Below are 21,987 nucleotides of genomic sequence, written 5' to 3'. Positions count from 1 at the left end.
ACCGGTGAGCTCAGCAACACCAAAAGACCCGGAAGACCACGGAAAACAACTGTGGTGAATGACCAAAGAATTCTTTCCCTGGTGAAGAAAACACCCTTCACAACAGTTGGCCAGATCAAGAACACTCTCCAGGAGGTAGGTGTATGTGTGTCAAAGTTAACAATCAAGAGAAGACTTCACCAGAGTGAATACAGAGGGTTTGCCACAAGATGTAAACCATTGGTGAGCCTCAAAAACAGGAAGGCCAGATTAGAGTTTGCCAAATGACATCTAAAAAAGCCTTCACAGTTCTGGAACAACATCCTATGGACAGATGTGACCAATATCAACTTGTACCAGAGTGATGGGAAGAGAAGAGTATGGAGAAGGAAAGGAACTGCTCATGATCCTAAGCATACCACCTCATCGGTGAAGCATGGTGGTGGTAGTGTCATGGCGTGGGCATGTATGGCTGCCAATGGAACTGGTTCTCTTGTATTTATTGAACATGCGACTGTTGACAAAAGCAGCAGGATGAATTCTAAAGTGTTTCAGGCAATATTATCTGCTCATATTCAGCCAAATGCTTCAGAACTGATTGGACGGCGCTTCACAGTTCAGATGGACAATGACCCAAAGCATACTGCAAAAGCAACCAAAGAGTTTTTTAAGGGAAAGAAGTGGAATGTTATGCCATGGCCAAGTCAATCTCCTGACCTGAATCCGATTGAGCATGCATTTCACTTGCTGAAGACAAAACTGAAGGGAAAATGCCCCAAGAACAAGCAGGAACTGAAGACAGTTGCAGTAGAGGCCTGACAGAGCATAACCAGGGATGAAACCCAGTGTCTGGTGATGTCTATGCGTTCCAGACTTCAGGCTGTAATTGACTGCAAAGGATTTGCAACCAAGTATTAAAAAGTGAAAGTTTGATTTATGATTATTATGTCCCATTACTTTTGGTCCCTTAACAAGTGGAAGGCACATATGCAAACTGTTGTAATTCCTACACCGTTCACCTGATTTTGATGTAAATACCCTCAAATTAAAGCTGACAGTCTGCAGTTAAAGCACATCTTTACGTTAGTTTCATTTCAAATCCATTGTGGTGGTGTATAGAGCCAAAAATGTTAGAATTGTGTTGATGTCCCAATATTTATGGACCTGACTGTGTATATATATATATATATATATATATATATATATATATAAATATTTATAGTATATAAAATGAGAATGCTTGGTGTGGGAGAAGATGTCTGTATGTGGGTAAGTAACTGGCTCAGTGATAGAAAACAGAGGGTAGTTATTAACGGTACACACTCAGATTGGATCACTGTCACTAGTGGGGTACCTCAGGGGTCAGTATTGGACCCTATTCTCTTCAATATATTTATTAATGATCTTGTAGAAGGCTTCTACAGTAAAATATTTTTTTTTGCAGATGACACTAAACTGTGTAAAGTAATTGACATGGAAGAGGACAGTATACTACTACAGATGGATCTGAATAGATTGGAGGCTTGGGCAGACAGCTGTTGCCAAGGCCAATAAGATAATGGATAGTATCAAAAGGGGCATAGATTCCCATGATGATAACATAGTCCTGCCACTTTACAAATCACTAGTCAGACCACACATGGAGTACTGTGTACAGTTCTGGGCTCCTGTGAACATGGCAGACATAGCAGAGCTGGAGAGGGTCCAGAGGAGGGCAACTAAAGTAATAACTGGAATGGGGGGACTACAGTACCCAGAAAGATTATCAAAATTAGGGTTATTCACTTTAGAAAAAAGACAACTGAGAGGAGATCTAATTACTATGTATAAATATATCAGTGGTCAGTACAGAGATCTCTTCCCTGATACCCCATGACAAGGGGACATCCTCTGTATCTAGAGCAGTGAGACTATGAATGGTATTGCATGATGGATAAGTACTGTATCTGCGTGTAGGGTGGTCGCACCAAATATTGATTTGATTTAGATTTCCCTTTTCTTTTGTTAATTGATCAAAATAAACTATTAACACTTTATTTTTCTTCACCTGCCCAACATGTTTGCACAGTACTGTATATGTCCAATGTAGGCTCTTAACTTGAGCTTAATATACCAACAATGAGGCCATGCCTAGGTCATATCACATGTAAAAAATGTATTGTACAAGTATAATAACACATTGAATGTTCCTCTGAACAGCAGAGGTCTGCCCAGAACAGTACAACAGATGTCTATGTAACATATATATGAGCTGATTTGCTCATTTTTCATAGTACTTGGAGGATGTTAGAGCGGGTAATCATTATATAGCTCCACAATGCCAACCTTCTGTGAAATTAACAAAACGATGTGAATTAAACTTGTTATTCTGTTCTAAAATAATACATAAAACTCCATTAAGCAGTCAGGCATGGATAACAATAGAAGTCAGACCAAAAAGTGCTTTAAGAGTGGTTGGAAAAATAGAAAATTGTTCTGTAGAAGAAAGATAGATATAATATAATTTAACGGGAGTTGAGTCCTAAGACGAGAAGGTGTCACCTTTCTTCGTGCTAACAGTATTTTCTAATGATGCCTTGTCCGAGTAAATGATACGCTGGTCAAAAAAATGGTACAACAAGTGCACTGTTCTCACTTTTCTAGCTCGGGATCATGTTTTGACAATTAAATTACTATATTCAAGCCTTTCCTGTTTGTTAGAATGCTGCAAAAATATAGGAAAGTGGTTGAATAAGTGAAAAGTACAAGAGAAAAATGTAGTAAACGATATAAAAAAAGAGTTGACAAAAATTTTACTAGAAAGTAAATGGATAAGAAAATGTATTTCTTGTAAATCATGCTTATGTGAAAGGTAAAGAAAGTAATACTCAGTATGGTATAGGGTTGCAAAAGATGGTTCGCCACTATTGTTGTATACATTTATATGGCTTTATGTGGGCCTTTACACATTTTAAAGTGACCCCCAGGTTTTGCCCTACTAAGGCTCATTTTTCAGCAGAAATTGTTATAATCATCTTTTTCTGACGGCTTGTTTACCAGTCTGCGTTTTATAATACTTCAGCCCTGGCTGTAATAGAAATCCGTACACCCTCCTGGTGAGCCTGTGATAGGCCTATGTTCATACACAGCCAATCTAAACCAATGATGAGGCGGGAGGTGTATCTCAGACTACCTCAGACTCCATGTAGTCACAAATCACAGCTAATGGAGTTGAGCTAAAAAGCAACCAAAGCAGGTCTGAAGAAAATAAATAGCAGGTAATCACCTCCTTCAGATACAGACTTACATATAATTGTTGAGCTACTGATTGGACGGTTAAAGTTTTTTTTGGGGAGTGCAATATCGATGGACTAGTCTTAGGATAGGCCATCAATATCTAATCAGTGAGGGTCCGACACCCTGCATCGCTGCTGATAAGCTGTTTGAAGAGGTCCCAGTGCTCCGGTGAACGTTTATGACCTGTTGCTAGGCCAGTGACATCACTTTCATTGGTCACATGGCCTATTTGCAGCTTAGTCCTTTTCAAATGAATGGGCCTAAGCTGAAATACCAAGCAGAGCTGCTATACAATGTACGGCACTGTGTCTGGTAAGCTGCAGGGAGGATCACCACAGCGTCTTCAGCAGTGGTGCCGGGATCAGATCAGATTTCTATGACCTACCCTAAGTATAGGCCATCAATAGTGAGCTCCTTTTTTATTAATGTGGTAATGTGCAATAAAAATATATTTTGAAAATAAATAATTCATGGGTAACAGGTGTGATCCTATAAAATGATGGCCTTTGGCCATAGAAGTGTGGTCTTTCTCCTCACTGAAACATTTGGGTGGAGAACATTTAGTGAACTGGTTTACTTAGTGTTTTTTTGCCTTTTTTCTTTGTAGTGACCGCAAACAATGTTAGGTGAGATTTGCAATTCTTCAGTAGAGTGCTCCACATTCCCATCACATCACTCCCATCTGCATTAAGCAGATCCAGCAGGCTGTTCTGGTCAAGAACATCCTGCCAGATGCGTCACTGCCGTACTGACATACTGCCCAGCTGGTATGGTAGTCCTCCTCTTACAGTGCATCTATGAAAAGTTGATGTTTTGCCTTTTCCATGCATTTCCACCAGAAGTTTTTTTCTTAAGATCCTGAAATGTATGGTAATTGCAATTGAATGAGCATTTAAAGGGGCTGTCTCATCATGGACAATGGCGACATGTCGCTAGGATATGCTCCCATTGTCTTATAGGTGCGGGTCCCACTGCTGGGACCTGCACCTATATCGAGAACGGAGCACCGCAAGTGAAGGAGGGCGCACTGCGCATGCACAGCCAACCTCCATTAATTTTCTATGGGGCCAGCGAAAATAGCCGAGCGCTGTCTTATCTATTTCCTTCGGCCCCTCAGAAATGAATGGGAGCGGGGGCCGCGCATGCGCTGTACGCTCCCATTCACTTCTATGGGGAGCCAGCATTGTGGTGTCCACCACCTTTCGGGGCTCTGTTCTCGATATAGGTGCGAGTCCCAGCGCTGGGACTCGCACCTATAAGACAATGGGGGCATATCCTAGCTATATGCCCCCATTGTCTATGATGAGACAACCCCTTTAACAGATTCCAACTCCACTAGGGAAAGATTTGTAATATAATGTTAATGTATAAATACGAAGTCCACTAGTGATGATTAGTGATGAGCGGCATAGGCAATATTCGTTTTCACGATATTTCACACATATTTCTTGCATAATATTCGCAATAAATTCATGAATTCTAGAATTCATGATCTCTAGTCATTATTTTTGCGATTGCGCAAATCGGCACTAACAATGCGCTTATTTTTTGTGCAATATGTGCAACTTCATATTTTATCAGGTCTGACTACATAATGCTGATTGGTGCACTAAGTATTGTTGTGACATCACAGCATTATGTCTGTAGCATGTATGTATGGACAGCAGAGAAACAGTAATTCCTATCACACTACCTAACACCCTGCACTGGATCAGCTACACTATATCAGGATGTAACCTACACTGACTATCTCCCACTAACTATCTGTATTATATATAGAAACTATCTAATGTAATTGAGTAAGGAATAGGATCCAGATGAAAGCACAGAGCACAGCAATGTCACTTCTCTCTCTCTCAGAATAGCCAAAAAAACTGAAGAAAATGGCTGCTGGGGAGGTTCTTATATACTAAAGGGGTAGGCAGCTTTCCTATTGGTTGCTAGGGATGTTGCTAAGCTCTGACAAAGATATTGCAGCCTTCTCATTGGCCCACAAGCAAGAAGGGAGGTTACTGATGGAAAAAAAATCTAGAATATTCGCGAATACAAATATACACTCACCTAAAGAATTATTAGGAACACCTGTTCTATTTCTCATTAATGCAATTATCTAGTCAACCAATCACATGGCAGTTGCTTCAATGCATTTAGGGGGGTGGTCCTGGTCAATACAATCTCCTGAACTCCAAACTGAATGTCAGAATGGGAAAGAAAGGTGATTTATGCAATTTTGAGCGTGACATGGTTGTTGGTGCCAGACGGGCCGGTCTGAGTATTTCACAATCTGCTCAGTTACTGGGATTTTCACGCACAACCATTTCTAGGGTTTACAAAGAATGGTGTGAAAAGGGAAAAACATCCAGTATGCGGCAGTCCTGTGGGCAAAAATGCCTTGTGGATGCTAGAGGTCAGAGGAGAATGGGCCGACTGATTCAAGCTGATAGAAGAGCAAAGTTGACTGAAATAACCACTCGTTACAACCGAGGTATGCAGCAAAGCATTTGTGAAGCCACAACACGCACAACCTTGAGGCGGATGGGCTACAACAGCAGAAGACCCCACCGGGTACCACTCATGGCTACTTCCAGCAGGATAATGCACCATGTCACAAAGCTCGAATCATTTCAAATTGGTTTCTTGAACATGACACTGAGTTCACTGTACTAAAATGGCCCCCACAGTCTTCAGATCTCAACCCAATAGAGCATCTTTGGGATGTGGTGGAACGGGAGCTTCGTGCCCTGGATGTGCATCCCTCAAATCTCCATCAACTGCAAGATGCTATCCTATCAATATGGGCCAACATTTCTAAAGAATGCTATCAGCACCTTGTGGAATCAATGCCACGTAGAATTAAGGCAGTTCTGAAGGCAAAAGGGGGTCCAACACCGTATTAGTATGGTGTTCCTAAAAATTTTTTAGGTGAGTGTATAGCACTATATTCTACATCTTCACGATTTCTCGAAGTGACGATATTCGCGATACAAATTCACAATTAGAATATTCGCGATCAACACTAGTGATGATTCTACTAGTATGCAAATTTGTCATTTAATCTTCATGTAAATAAATGTACGGCATATGGCAAATAAAATTACAGGCCGTGGAGTGGTTACTTGTATACAATATATTATAAAATACATTGCTACACTACGCCCCCCCCCCCCCCTTCCCTTCTATTGTAAAGTAAAGGAAAGTGTAAGGTTTCTGCTGGAATAATAAAAATCCTGCAAACAGATGTAGGGACTTGTACGACTTGTATGTGCACCGTTTTCCAGATATAATAAGTGAGAAAGGGTGGTCTCTTAAAATCCAATTTATTTCTGCTAATGAGGAAATGACATACACGAATCAGAATGACTGATTGGGAGGTCAGCCCAGCAAGCATATAATTTTATTATTGCAGCCACCCGGATTCTAATTATTTCCCTAAAGGCTTGTGTTCAATGTCACAAATTCAACAATAGAAACATGTAAAAGGAAGGACTGTTCCAAGCTTGGGAGACATTAATTTAATTACTAAATGACTCATCAGTGTGCCTATAAGCATCTGGATTTCAGGACTCTGTTAAAGTGTAATAGAAATAGAAAACATATAATAAGAGAAAACACAAAGATATGTTTTGTGCTGTGACTGTCTTCTGAATCCAGCAACACCAGATGCTACATTGACATTCAAAATTCACTTAATTTTGTGATGCTAAAAAGATATTACCTAATCAAATAATGTAGCAAATATGACAGATCAGGAAGCTTGGTAGATATACATTAGTGTACAGGTGAAGCGCCACCTTGGAGTGACTTTACAAGATTTATTAGGGAATTGTAATAGCAAATTCTGAAATCGAATATCATAATAAATGTCTGTAAAATATACAGCCTTTACCAAAAACACTGAATCATGAGATGCTTGTCAAATGACAACTGTCCCTCCCCATATACACAGTTGGCCAAGCATGCATGTGTTCTGTATGTGGAATAAGCAGCTGCCAGACATCTATTATTCATTTTATGCTTTCATATAGCCCTACTATATTCCACAGCGCTTTACAGACATTAGCATCAAGCTGTCCCCAATGGGGCTCACAATCTAAGGTCCCTAACAGTATGTCTTTGGAGTATGGGAGGAAACCCACACTAACACGAGGAGAACATACAAACTCCATGCAAATGTTGTCCTTGGTCAGATTTAGTGTTGTTCGAGCACCAAAGAGTAGAACACTTCCCGATGCTTTACAGAGCACCCGAGCACAATGGAAGTCAATGGGAGAACCTGAGCATTAAACAAGGCAGTGAGTACCCCCTGCTCTGAGAAGGGGAGGGTGTCTGGACTCTAGTTCAGCTTAGGAGTCCCTGCTGACTCCATATATAGCTATGTCAATATATGGAGTCAGTGCTTGGGGACACCCAGTGTATTTAAATCTAATTTAGCCTCTATTTCTGAAAAGTTTTTGACGGGATTCGAACTCACAAACTTCTACATTATAGCCCAGAATGTTAACCACTACACTATAGAGCTGCATGGTCAGTTACAAAAAAAAATAAAAAAAAAAAAATAAAAAAATATATGAGACTTCTGCTGTATAGGAATACTTACTACTTGTTTGTAACTGACCATGCAGCTCTATAGTGGTTAACATTCTTGGCTGTAATGTAGAAGGTTGTGAGTTCGAATCCCGTCAAAAACTTTTCAGAAATAGAGGCTAAATTCGATTTAAATGCACTGACTCGAGCACACGCGATATTTGGCTGAACACCACGATGTGCCGAGCGCAAACTTTTGTTCGGCCGAGCATGCTCGTCCAACACTAGTCAGATTTGAACCTAGGACCCCACCACTGCAAGGCAATAGTGCTAACCACTGAGCCACTGTGCTGCCCGTATGGCAGAGGTTTATCTCACTGAGAAATCCAACAGCCCAATCCTTATCGCCACCATATCTGCTGTGAGGAGGCAATGGAGAATGAAGGGGCCCCCACACACATTAGATGGTTAGCCAGTTCTACTGTCAGATTCGGCCAATATACCTCTAATGTGTATGGCTAGCTTATCTCCACTTAAAATGGGACATCCAACCTTTAACTCTTCCATGATTAATACAGGGTCCAAAAAGCTAAGTTATGAAGTATTGTTTACAAGGGCATCACACAGTAGAACTAATTTAGCTGCCCATTTGTCTGGTCAGTTAAATTAGGTTTCACACTAGCGTTAGTCATTTCCGGCAGGATGTCTGGATGCGGCACTGCCAGATGATACCTGACACCCGCCGGCCCCATAACTGCATGAACTGTTATTCATCTGGCCGATTCTCTACATATTTGCCGGGTTGTGTCCGGATCTCTGCTGGTCCTCATTATAGTTAATGGGGTTGGATGGAGATACGGTTCCTTCCGGCAATAGCAAAATGCTAAGATATCAAAGCCAATCTCAAAACTCTAGTGTGAAACCAGCCTTAGTCATGAGATTACATGGATATGGGTAAAATATGTGGTCACTGGTTAGTTTCCTTCTGTGATAAACAAAATAGTGAAGCTTAAGAAGTCAAAACAGATTTGAAATAAGCAAAACTGCCCCAGGGTGAGAACGTATCACTGGTGACCACTGTTTTCTCCTCCATAGCACAGGCAGACACATAGTTTGAGTGTTGTCCATTACAACCTATTAGATTACGGTACTTCTTTGACTTTCAAATAGATTTAATGCACATTGCCCAAACACCGGATTGTCCTCAAACATGTCCCAGTGCATCCCAGACCTTATCTGTATGAAATTGGGGTTAGGTTAGATATGTATTTTGTAGACATTTACTTAGTATGTAAATTTTACCATTGATAATATATTGGATTCGCTTATTGTATATAATTGTTTTTACCCTTTTTGGATTAATATTCTTAAACTGCTATTTTATTTATGAACAAATGTATTATTTCAGGGCCACCTTGTCCCGTAAGACAACCCGTATCCTAGCATTTTAGCTTCCATTCTCTTACATTACTGTGGAATAGCCATGGATTCTACCTTAATCCTGAGAGAATCCTGAAAGTGGGCCTTACTAATCTTGGACTGATTGCAGTTAAGTGACATTCCATTATTTTCCTCATCAATTGTCACACATTTAAAAAGCCAATCTGAAGCATAACGCCAAAGTGGTGTCCACTCCGCTGAAAGCTCATAGCAGCTCCACACTCATTAAGGTTCTAGACATCCATAGAAGGTATTGCGGTTTCCAAGAAAGAGCCCATTGTATATAACGCTGTAGTGGAAAGTGTTAAATCAATAGCAACACTTCTCCACGAGCAATCTAATACTGCAGCTTGAGCACAGTTAATAGCTCTAAAATAGGGGATGATGTTATGTAGCGCATCCGTGCATCCCAACTGACGCTCAGGTAACATCAGGTGAATACTGTGACATTTTATGCACTTGCGTGTAAGTATGTCGTGACTTCAGAACTATTTGCTGATGATCAGCACTATCTGATAAAGCTGCAGGCTGGGCGCTCATAACTGTGATGACTGCTGCTCCACTCACTATTAGTGATGAGCGGCAGGGGCAATATTCAAATTCGCAATATTTTGTGAAAATTTGGGCGAATATTTGTCATATATACTCGAATTCGAGAATTTGCAATTATTTTCTTGATTGCGACAATCGGCAATGTAATATGCGCATATTGCGCGGCCATTACAGGCATGGGTCACTATAGCTACATTTTTAAAGCTGCTAGAAGTTTCCTGAGACTGGAGAAAATGGTTGGCACGGCAGAACATTACAATAGCTTTATATGCAGATAGAGTGCTCCAATATATTCGCGATTGCGCAAATCAGCACTTAATGGTGCACATATTTTGGCGCAATACGTGAAACTTCACATTTTAGCAGGTCTGACTATATATTACAGATGTGTGCACTATGTCTTGTTGTGACATCACAGCACTATGTCTGCAGCATGTATGTATGGACAGCAGAACCTATCGCACTACCTAACACCCTGCACTGCAACAGCTACACTATATCAGGATGTAACCTACACTGACTATCTGTACTATATATATATATAAGCTATCTAACTATCTATCTAATGTAATGTGGAAAGCACAGAGCACAGCAATGATACTGCTGTCTCTCTCAAAACTTTATAAAAATACAGAAAATGGCTTCTGGGGAGGTTCTTATATAGTAAGGGGTAGGCAGCTTTCCTATTGGTTGCTAGGGATGTTGCTAAGCTCAGACAAAGACATTGCTGCCTTCTCATTGGCCCACAAGCAAGAAGCAGGGAGGTTACTGATGGAAAAAAATCTAGAATATTCGCGAATACGAATATATAGCATTATATTCTAAATCTTTGCAAATTCTCGAAGTGGTGATATTCGCGATTAAAATTCGCAATACTAATATTCACGCCCAACACTACTCACTATGTGTCTGTCTGTCTGTCTGGTGTGTGTGTGAACAGGAGCTTACTTCTGTGGATCTCACCTCAGGTTGAGCACTGCAGGCTTTGTGTGTTGCTGTCCAGCTGCTGACTGACTAGTTCATCCGCTCCCTTATAAATACTTGCTTGGCTGTGTCACCCTATGCCTGATCACCACAGGTCCTGCTAGCCTGCCTTAGGGCTCATGCACACAAACGTTTGTCTCCCGTGCAGTGCATTGGGGAACGCAAATTGTGGTCCCCAATGCATGTGCGCCATCTGTGGGGCCAGCACAATCTTGAATGGATTCGTGATCCGTCCCCACTGCAAAAAAAATAGAGCATGTTCTATTTTTTCTGCGGTGCGGAGGCACGGACTCGAAATGCCACAGATTCACTCTGTAGTGCTTCCGTGGCCTTCCGCTCCGTCCCTCTGCACCGTATTTTCCAGATTGTGGACCCAAATGAATGGGTCCACATTGCTGCGCACACTCCTGGTGCCAGTATATTGCAGACCCATTGTTCGCGAGTTGCAATTCGGCTACGGCCGTGACACGGTCGCGTGCATGAGGCCTTACTTTGCTCTGTGAGCTATATTCCGTTTGCCTGTCGGTATTCTGCCATTTGCTTCCTAGACTTTGACCTCAGCCTGTTCTACGAGTCCGCCTGATTCCTCTGAAACTCCATTCTGGTATCCCTGATCCCTGTGGGTCAGCAGCCTTCCAATCCTTGGTGGTTGGTACAGTGGATCCACATATCGTAACGGTAACGGAGCACCAGTTTGTGGCTACCAATGGAATGCAAAGCTGCACCTTCAGGATTTATGTGCGGACAATCCTCACTGAAATCTGAAAGTGTTCGCAGGGAAATCCGTGTCAATTGGTGCAGATTTACATGCGGATTTGGTGTGGATTTGCATTGACATAAATGGAGAAACTCTGGACAGGAAAAATAAAATAAATTAAAATGCTACAGATATAAAAATCCACACCATAGGTCAAAATCCCAGCAGAAAAAAAATTGTGTGCATTAGAATTTCAAATTCTCATAGAATACAATGTACATGACCTACGGTGCGGTCCTGATCGTGTGCATTTAGCCTAAAGAATCGAATGCAACGTGAAGTTGATATATGTGTGTGTGCGGAGAATAATGGAAGAAATGCTGCCTATGTACTGTAGACGCGGTCAGAGGACAAAAACCTGCGCGTTATTATTTCTACATTTCAGTAGGAGACTCAAAGTGCTTGCGTTTCCTCATAAATTCTTTCAGGGTTGATTTATGAGGATCCAGATCATCACAGCGGCTGTAAGAAGATTGTATGACTTACAGTATGTCATCCACATAAAGGCAGAGCATAATAAATGCCTGGAAACAACACCTGACAAATGCAAAAAAAAGGCTCATTGTTGATGTTCCATCTTTGTGGCTGCTTTAACTAAGGCTACTTTCACACTAGCGTTTTGGTTTCCGTTTCTGAGATCCGTTCAGTTCTCTCACAAGCGGTCCAAAACGCATCAGTTTTGCTCTAATGCGTTCTGAATAGAAGAGGGTCCGCTCAGAATGCATCGGTTTGCTTCCGTTTCGTCTCTATTCCGCTCTGGAGGCGGACACCATAACGCTGCTTGCAGAGTTTTGGTGTCCGCTTGACGAAACTGAGCCAAACGGATCCGTCCTGGCACACAATGTAAGTCAATGGGGACGGATCCATTTTCTCTAGCACAATCTGGCACAATAGAAAACGGATCCGTCTCCCATTGACTTTCAATGAAGTTCATGACGGATCCGTCTTGGCTATAGAAGGCATAATACAAACCGGATCCGTTTATGACGGATGCATGCGGTTGTATTATCGTAACGGATCCGTTTTTGCAGATCCATGACGGATCCGCCCAAAACGAAAGTAGCCTTAACCGATACGTTGTAACTATACATGCATACATATATACAATGGAGCCGCTGTGTTGGGAATATAAAAACTGGTCCTGTCAGCAAAAAAAAATAAAAAAAATAAGTAAGTAAAAAAATAAGCCTTCAGCCTTTATAATGCGCCATGATGATCTATGTTTAGTTCAGTAGGAACGAAAAGTATAATATAATTCAGCCAGATCCTTGTATTAACCTTGGATATATTTATATACTCTAATTAGGTTAAACCCAGTCAAATATAGGCTGGCGGCAATAAATGGGATGGGACCAAAGTGTCTTCCTATTGGGGAATTAAAGTGCCCTTTGATTCTTACATCTGGAATGATAGAAACTTCGGAACTCTGAATATTTGGTTTTATATATGAAAAAAGAAAACCAGAAGAAAACACACTAATAGTATCTTATATATATGCCATGCCAGAGACACATGTGATAAAGCATGTAACATATAATATCCTTCAGTTTGGCTTTCCTGACTTGTCCGTTTAAGGCTAGTTTCACACTTGCGGCAGGACGGATCCGACAGGCTGTTCACCATGTCGGATCCGTCCTGCGGCTATTTCGCCGTGCCGCCAGACTGCCGCTCCGTCCCCATTGACTATAATAGGGATGGGGCGGAGCTCCGGCGCAGCGAAAGCCGCCGGACTAAAATTACTGCATGTCAGGTTTTTTAGTCCGGCGGGTTCCTCCGTGCACCGCCGTGCTGCGCCGGAGCTCCGCCCCCGTCCCCATTATAGTCAATGAGGACGGAGCGGCGGCACGGCGGAATAGCCGCAGGACGGATCCGACATGGTGAACAGCATGTCGGATCCGTCCTGCCGCAAGTGTGAAACTAGCCTTAGTAAATAATTGTGTTCTACGTCATATAACAATTCTGCTACTCCTCATTTAATCTCTATTAGTATTGACGAGTGGGTACTACCAGTTAGGGTGTGTTTCTTCACACTCTGACGCTATCCATTCAGCCACTGTCTGGGAATGCCCCCCTTTGATAAGGGGAATGGTAACGCCCAGTTTTCTAGGGGGAATAACAGAGGAATGGCACAATACAGAGTAATAGGAAAAGATGCTCCCGGCTTGTTATTGCACGGGAAAGACGAGTGTTTACTAAAACAAACATTTCAAGAAAGCTATTTTCACACTTGCGGCAGTGTAATCTGGCGGGCCGTTCCGTCGTCGGAACTGCCTGCCGGATCCGCCGATCTGGATGTGACTGAAAGCATTTGTGAGAAGCATCCACATGCGGATCCGTCTCACAAATGCATTGCAAGAACGGATCCGTCTCTCCGCTTGTCATGCGGACAGATGGAGCCGTCTTGTATCTTTTTTCAAATTTTTACCGGTCTGCGCATGCGCAGACCGGAAGGACGGATCCGGTATTTTGAATGCCGGATCCGGCAGTAATACATTCCTATGGGGAAAAATGCCGGATCCGGCATTCAGGCAAGTCTTCAGTTTTTTTCGCCGGAGATAAAACCGTAGCATGCTATGGTTTTATCTTTTGCCTGATCAGTCAAAATGACTGAACTGAAGACATCCTGATGCATCCTGAACGGATTACTCTCCATTCAGAATGCATGGGGATATGCCTGATTAGTTATTTTCCGGTATAGAGCCCCTGTGACGGAACTCAGTGACGGAAAAGTAAAAACGCTAGTGTGAAAGTACCCTAAGGGTGATTGCGATCAGGAATTGAACCCCAAGTGAGTCTGCCACCAGTGTTATTTGCCCTATCAGACGGCAGCATAAATCCTGAGCAAAACACTGGGTCACTGATTGCAATAGGGAAAAATATGTCAGTCTGCAGCAGGGAGAGCCAGGTCCTCATGAATAGGAGGACTTCCCAGCACACACTGTGTATTGAACATCCCCAGCAGAGTGGGGAAGATTTATTAAGCGTTTGTAAGGAAAAACTGTCTTAGTTGCCCATAGCAACCAATCAGAGTCCACCTTTCATTTTCCAAAGGAGCTCTGAAAAATGAAAAGTGGAATCTGATTGGTTGCTATACACCAGTGTTGATGAATCTACCCCATTCTCTTTAAAGAGCATAAACAACTGCCTGGTAGGGTTGGTCATGCTGATTAAATCGAAAGCTTTGTTATATACTGTATGTAGGTAGAACCATTGCTGAGATAGCTGCGTTTTTATCAATATGCAAATGAGTTTATTGGATTACAAGGGGCTGGACTGAGATATTGGAGCACTGCTCTTGTAACACCCCTCTGCTCTGGGCACTCCCCCTCCCCTTCCTTAATTAGCTAGCCCTGTTAATCAAGGGTAATGGGGGAGTGCCCAGCTCAGAGGGGTGTTACATGAGCAAGGCTCCAGGGGCCCAGTCCTGCCTCTTGGTGCTCAAACCAGCTATTAGAAATGCAGATATCTCAGCAACAGTTCCACTTACAGACATAACAATCATTCTAATCAGCATGACCAACCCTGAGTAAATATGAACATAGGATATAAAAGAAAACAGTTGTTTGCTGCAAAAAGTTCCTGGAAAAACAGCTAGAAAATGCTAGGACAGGGGGAACCATTGATTTGTATGCCAGCTCACCTATGCTGTCTACATCAACAACCGTAAAGAACACAGTTCATGAAAGCGATGTCAACATCCATTTGGAAAGAAGCGCAAGAAAACGTGCATAAGTCTGCAAGCTGAGATGAACACAATTGTTATTCATACGGCAAAGGCAATATTCTTAGTGTGTGAGTCTCTAGGGGCAGATCCATGCACCAGAGGTTCATTGCCCGTACAACTTAGAACTTTTTTCAGTCGTTGTACCAATCTCTTTTCCAGACCGTTAAAGTAATGAGAATGCAGCCCTAGAATTTTGCTAAAGCAGCGATCACATTTTTGATTCAGATGTATGTGTCAGTTTTATTACACTAACCCGTGGGAAACGCCTTAAACGTTTTATAGCACTGTATGTTTTCATTGATTATGAAAGGTAATAAGTAGTAAATTGGGTTCTCCAAAACTGCTCCTAAATGTGATAAAATTATATATATATATATATATATATATATATATATACATACTTATACAATTCACATAGGGGCTGCTGGGTCCTGTCTTGACTATCCATAGAAGTGAGGGTTTTACAGGAGGACCGGATTGCAAATAAGTTGCTGGGGGGCCCCGTTCAAGAACTTGCTGTGGGACCCACTCATTTCTAGTTACGCCACTGGAACTGGTCATCTCAATCGGTGGTCCCATTGCAGAGATATTCACTATTTTATGCAAATAAGATCCCTTGGTGCAAGGAACACGTTGCTGGTGCACCTAAAGTTCATCTCTCTTTCCCTGCTGGCCTAGCCCCCCACTGTGAGTGACAACAATCACACCTGGCCCTGAACTCTCGCATCTGCGCGTTCACCTCTGGGATCGAAATGCATGCGGCACAGGCCTGCAGCTCGGCGAGCAGGAAGAACCTGGACCATGTATGCTCTGTGAACGGCAGCATTGCAGACAAGGGGAAGGAGTTGCCTCTCATATGCACAGTACAGATTCCTTCCGCCCGACAAGACCCAGGCCTGTACTGCGTGTGCGCCAATCCCTGAGGCGACAGCGCAGGTGTGAGAGTTCAGGGCCAGTCGTGATTACGTAGACACTGCCTGGGGGGCCGGCATGGCCTATAGAGAAATTAAGCTGAGCTTTAGAAAATGTGAATATCTCTTCAGTGCGGCCACCAATAGAAATAGAGCAAAGTGTGTTGAAATCATATGGCAAGCGCAAATCTAAAATATCATTTGGAGCATAGGCGTGCGCAGCCTATTGCATTAGGGTGTTCACCCTAAAGCACAAACACACACGCCGCGCGCGTGTATGTATATATTATATACACATATACACACACACATATATATACACAAATACACTCTGCATGCATACATACAGACCCTGCTGTGTGGGCGCGCATAGTGTGAGGTCACAGCGCAGCCTCACACTGCGCGCAGCCTTCACAGTTGCGCGCCGAGGACCAGGAAGGAAGAGGGGAGTATAGCGCTTTCAGCGCTTCCCGGCCCTAACTGAATCTCGAGTCGGCTTGATTAGGGTGTGCCCAGGCACACCCGGCACACCCTGTGCACACGCCTATGATTTGGAGTGATATGCAGGCATGGGGTGCCAGATTCCCTTGAAAGGGAGTGTGTCGCCATGAAATTCACTTGTGAACCAGGCACAGTGCCTTGTAGGACTGAATATAATGAAACCTTTCACTTCCATTGCTTCATTCTGCAAAAAAAAGTATGTTTCATCCATATGCAAATGAGCGGTTAAGTGCACCAAGGGTGGGCCAAAGCCACTCTGTGCACCCTTGCTCCGACTGTCCGTTCCCTATAGGTTGTATGTATGTCTGGGGGAGTATGTCTGGGGGAGCCCCTCTAATGATGAATGTAACACGTACTGGGAGGACCTTCACCCAATGACAATGTTAGTATGCCTGGGTTTGAGGTACCTATATTTTATCTCTTCCATTAGTCACTGATTTGGGCAAACCTTCCATGTTCTGTCTAATCTCTGCCTTTATATTGCTCTGAACATCCGCTGATAGATGACTTGCCTCTGAAAACCGTACAAAACATATGTATCAAAGGTACTTCAGATAGAAGAGCGAGCTACATATCAACCTCACGGAGCAGCATTAATATCGCAGGCCGTACGTCCCAAGACAGCGTTGTTAGTATTCTGCCCTCGAAGACTGCCATCCCACAAGCTTTCCACCAGCTTTTTGATTTATTTATTTCTCTAAATCAAATGACAGCAGAATCCCGAAAGACAAAACATACTTCAATTCGAACGCCTCCTCTGCACAGATCCAGACTGGAGAAGCAATAATCTATGTAGATTCAGCGCCAACACGTACAATTGCCTAAATATATTTTAGTCCTAATGTTTCAGTCCCGTCATGCCTTGCACAAGTTCAGTAAGATAGCTCTCTTTTATTAATAATAATCTTTATTGAAAGCCACATAATATGTAGCCTCCATGCACAATTGATACCAAAATCTTAAAGAAACACATAAAGAAACACATAAAGAAAAAAAATAGGGAAAAAAGATAGCAGCAAATGAAACCCCCCCAAATGGGGACTAAGAGGGAACGGCAGAGCCGGCCAGTCGCAACAGGTGGAAGGTGGAAAATAGAAGAACAAAGCTCCTTGTATACAGCCAAAAAACCCATACGATGAAACTAGATGAATAAGTAAGAGGGGAAAGTAGAGTATCACAAATTTATAATACCATGTGTGGCACGCCGACTCGGCAGCCACCTCCTCCCAACGCCGTTTCGCCTCACAGGCTTTTTCCGGGAATACCAGCGCCAACACATTCTGCAGTGCTTTACAATACAGGGGGGTTCATGTACAAACAGTCATAGATTACATAGCAACAGACAAGAGGAGTGAGGGCCCTGCTCACAAGAGCTTACACTCTATGAGGAGATAGGGGTGACATAAGGTAACCAGTGCCGTTTTTGTACCATGGTCCGGCCATCTTAACACAATAGAGGAGTAGATATAAAGGTGCATGACCCAGCCGCCAGCTGATATCTGTAGTGCTTCTGAATGCACGGGGTGTGCTGGACACTGATGGATGATGGATCAACCTCTGAGGGGGTGGATGGAGCAGAGTTAGATTAGGAGATGTGTTAGGCCACTCAAAAAGATGTCTTTTTAGGGAGAGCCTAAAACTGTGGAAAAGCTTTGCATTCTAACAATATATGCTTATTTTGTGTAAAATCGACATAACTGGTAAAATAGGTGTCACTAAAGCTGATGGTCGGCTTTAAAGGTTTATAAAGGTTGTCGGGCAGTCATAATATTTCAGGAGCTTTCTATTAGAGGGGTTTTCCAACCCCTATAATGATCCCCCTAATGCCCGGGAACACCTCATATAGGTTATACTTACCCTGCTCCCCGTCACCTGCGTCTCTTCTGATCCCCGAACTGCTATATCTCCCCGTTGTGCGGATCAAAATATCTGGTGAGAGGGGGGTTGGGAATAGCCAATAGCAGGACGAAACGGGGACGAACCTCCCTAGCATAGAGGGATGCTATGGAGGCTCGCCCTCGTCTATAGTTTACATTAACGATTCAGTGACAGCTGTATTTTATGCCTGTTTTATACTACAAATATAGAACCATGGAAGATAATGTAAATTTACAAATTAATTATTTAAAGGGGTTGTAGTTAGAAGAATTTCCTTAACTTAAAGGGGTTGTCGCACTTCAGTAAGTGGCATTTATCATGTAGAGAAAGTTAATACAAGGCACTTACTAATGTATTGTGATTGTCCATATTGCCTCCTTTGCTGGTGGGATTCATTTTTCCATCACATTATACACTGCTTGTTTCCATGGTTACGGCCATCCTGCAATTCATCAGTGGTGCCTGTTCTTGCACACTGAGGAAAAAGTGCTGACCTGTCTGGTGACTGGGACCATGGGAGCTCACATAGGCTAGTGCTTTTCCTATAGTGTGTAAGCACGGCCACCGCTGATGGATTGGAGGGTGGTCGTAACCGTGGAAACAAACAATGTTTAATGTGATGGAAAAAGGAATCCAGCCAGCAAAGGAAGCAATATGGACAATCACAATACATTAGTAAGTGGCTTGTAGTAACTTTCTCTACATGATGAATGCTATTTGCTGAAGTGAGACAACCCCTTTAATATAAGTAGATGAAGACGTGCCTCCCTTACTGGACCCACAGCAATCCCTTGCTGCAGCGCCTCCACATACACCGTACCTATCATAGGACTTTATGCGTAATGCACAGATGTGCTGGTCTTCCCTGCATGAGAGATGATATTTGTAGAGGGTCTCTACTTTGGAAAATATGGGATTAGCTCCAAATTCCTTGGTAGGTCATTAATATCCGATTGTTGAGGGTCCAACACCCTGCTTCCCTACGATCAGCTGGTCCCTGCAGCATCCGGCGCTGGTACTAGCACTGAAAATGGAGTAGGAAGTATATGGGCTGTGCTGGGTTACTGCAGCTCAGCTCCCATTCACGTCAATCAAGCTTAGCTGCAGTGCCCCACCACAACCACTATATTCTAGCCTTTCTGCTCCCTCAGGCAAAAGAAAATGTAAATGGCGGGACCTGCTCCCATCGTGCCAGATTTTCAATCCAACCTCTTCCCCCAGCCCTATTGTTAAAGACATATGTTTATGGATACTACATACAGCGCTATGAAACATACAGGACAATACAGCACCACTTACCTGTTACATACAGTGATGTCTCCTCTGATGTAGATGTCCTCTTTCCTAAACTTCTCCATTTTCGACCGGACCGCCTTGACAACTTCTTTCAGCCGTGTCTTGTCTCTGCAGAGTTTGACACACATACATCTTAGATTCCTCACTTTTTGATCATCCTTCCCTTCCTGGTGCCCCAACATTGTCATCGTGCTGCTATACCCAATGCCCGCTGTTCTCCCAAATGCCGCCAAATACTATACTGCTACAATAACAGTGCCATACAGTCTAGTTACACCTGCCTCCATCAGATTAGTACTCCCAGACTATTCTCAACAGTAATAGTGCACCCTACAGTACACCCAATAGCAACTGCATTAGTAGTAATACCCTCTATATTGCACCCAATAATGATGCCCCCAAGTATCCCTGATATAAATAATGCTTTATTAGGACCTCTAGTAGAAATAAGGCCCCACTATAATGCTCCCAGCAGTAAAAAGGCCCTTCTATAAGGCACCCCATTAGGGCCCCCAGTAGTAATAATGTTGATCTATAAGGCAGCCCTATGGAGCCACAGTGTTATTAAAGCCTCCTATGGTGTCTCCAGTAGTCATAATGCCCCCTGTAGTAGCCCCAGTATTTATAAAGCCCTGCTGCAGTGACCCTGTATTAGAATCCCCTCGTCAGTGCCAATACATATAATGTGACCTCCATGTAGCGCCCTTAATGCCCCCTGAAGTGCCCGCCTATGGCCTGAATTGCCACTTCCCGGCACAGGTGGCGCGATGACGTAGTTACGAACACCTGCGCCCTGATGCATGGCGTTCATGACTACATCATTGTACTGCCCATTACCCAGCACAGGAAGTTGTGGTGATGTCATTGAGACCTCCTGCACTGTTCTACTCCCTCATAGGCTTCAGGCCTAGTGGCCTGAGGTCTATGAGACTGAACGGCGTGGACTATGGTTCTCGCCCCCCCATAAACTGCTGCCCCCTGCAGAGGCAGCTCATCTGCCGCCTGAGGCGAGATACTCATCTCGCCTCATGGCAGAAGCGGGCCTGGATTCCTGCTCCATGCACAGGGCTGGAGGCTGCAGGCAAGCAGGGTGTTGGACCCGCATCTATCAGAAATGATGAACCTATCCAGATGATAGGTCATCAATATCAGAAGCCTGGAATACCCCTTTAAGCAAAGCAATATATTATGTTGGTTTAGGTGTACATGTTAAATACTTTTGTTAATTTCTCTTCTTTGTAATGACTTTGTATTTCTCCTTCTCTATTTTTACAGCTCATAACAATTGCTGATGACTTCTGTGGCTTGGACATGAACGCCCCACTGGGAGTATCTGAAATGGTTCGAGGGTACCCCGTCTTTACAGAGGATCGGGACAGGATGACTTCCGTTATAGCCTATGTGTATAAAAATCATTCTCTTGCATTTGTGGGGACCAAAAGTGGCAAAATCAAAAAGGTAGGATCACTGTTTGCTTTCAATTATAGAGTGGATGATATTATCTCATATTGTCCAGTAAATTAAAGGGCACAAGAAATCAGAGACAGCAATGTGTACTCCGTGGCATAGTTACATATGTTCTATCAGGGCCGGCCTTAGGTGTCCAGGCGCCCTGTGCGAGCTAACCTTGTGGCGCCCCCCCCAAAAAAAAAACAAAAAAAAAAACACTGCTTGTTGCTGGCATCATGGCATAGGCTGGCTGACTATCCAACCAAGTAGTTACCAGCCCACACACCCCAAAGGCTGGTGTAATGTCATACTTCCCTACTTCGTGAGATTTCCCTACCCTCGTCACTTCCGGTCGCACCGGACATGACGTGAGGAGGTGTGCAGCGCCGCGCAGGCGCACAACGTCAGGTTAGGGAAGTTTCACAGCAGAGTGCGCATGCGCCAGGAGTCTCGCCGGCGGTTAGGGAAGGGAAAAACTATGGGCCAGTGCGCCCCCCGCAATATAATAAACATTGGTGGCGTAGTGCGCCCCCCCTCAATATAATAAACATTGGTGGCGCAGTGCGCCCCCCCTCAATATAATAAACATTGGTGGCGCAGTGCTCCCCCCTCAATATAATAAACATTGGTGGCGCAGTGCGCCCCCCCTCAATATAATAAACATTGGTGGCGCAGTGTGCCCCCCCCAATATAATAAACATTGGTGGCGCAGTGCG

The 21,987-nt window shown here is 43.3% G+C and overlaps 1 protein-coding gene across 1 annotated transcript in view; it reads left to right on the top strand.

Annotated features, from left to right (window-relative positions):
- PLXNA4 (plexin A4) overlaps nucleotides 1–21,987 on the top strand; it is an 810,841-nt gene that overhangs the window by 138,474 nt on the left and 650,380 nt on the right. The window contains exon 3 of the mRNA XM_040413397.1: nucleotides 21,098–21,280. Coding sequence (XP_040269331.1) covers nucleotides 21,098–21,280 — 183 coding nt within the window. The remainder of the gene's footprint in view (nucleotides 1–21,097; nucleotides 21,281–21,987) is intronic.

Source organism: Bufo bufo, chromosome 1 (genome assembly GCF_905171765.1).
Source record: "Bufo bufo chromosome 1, aBufBuf1.1, whole genome shotgun sequence".
In the NCBI taxonomy this organism is placed as follows: Eukaryota; Metazoa; Chordata; class Amphibia; order Anura; family Bufonidae; genus Bufo; species Bufo bufo.
The sequence above is the reverse complement of the archived record's forward strand: the minus strand, read 5'-3'. Positions and strand labels throughout refer to the sequence as shown.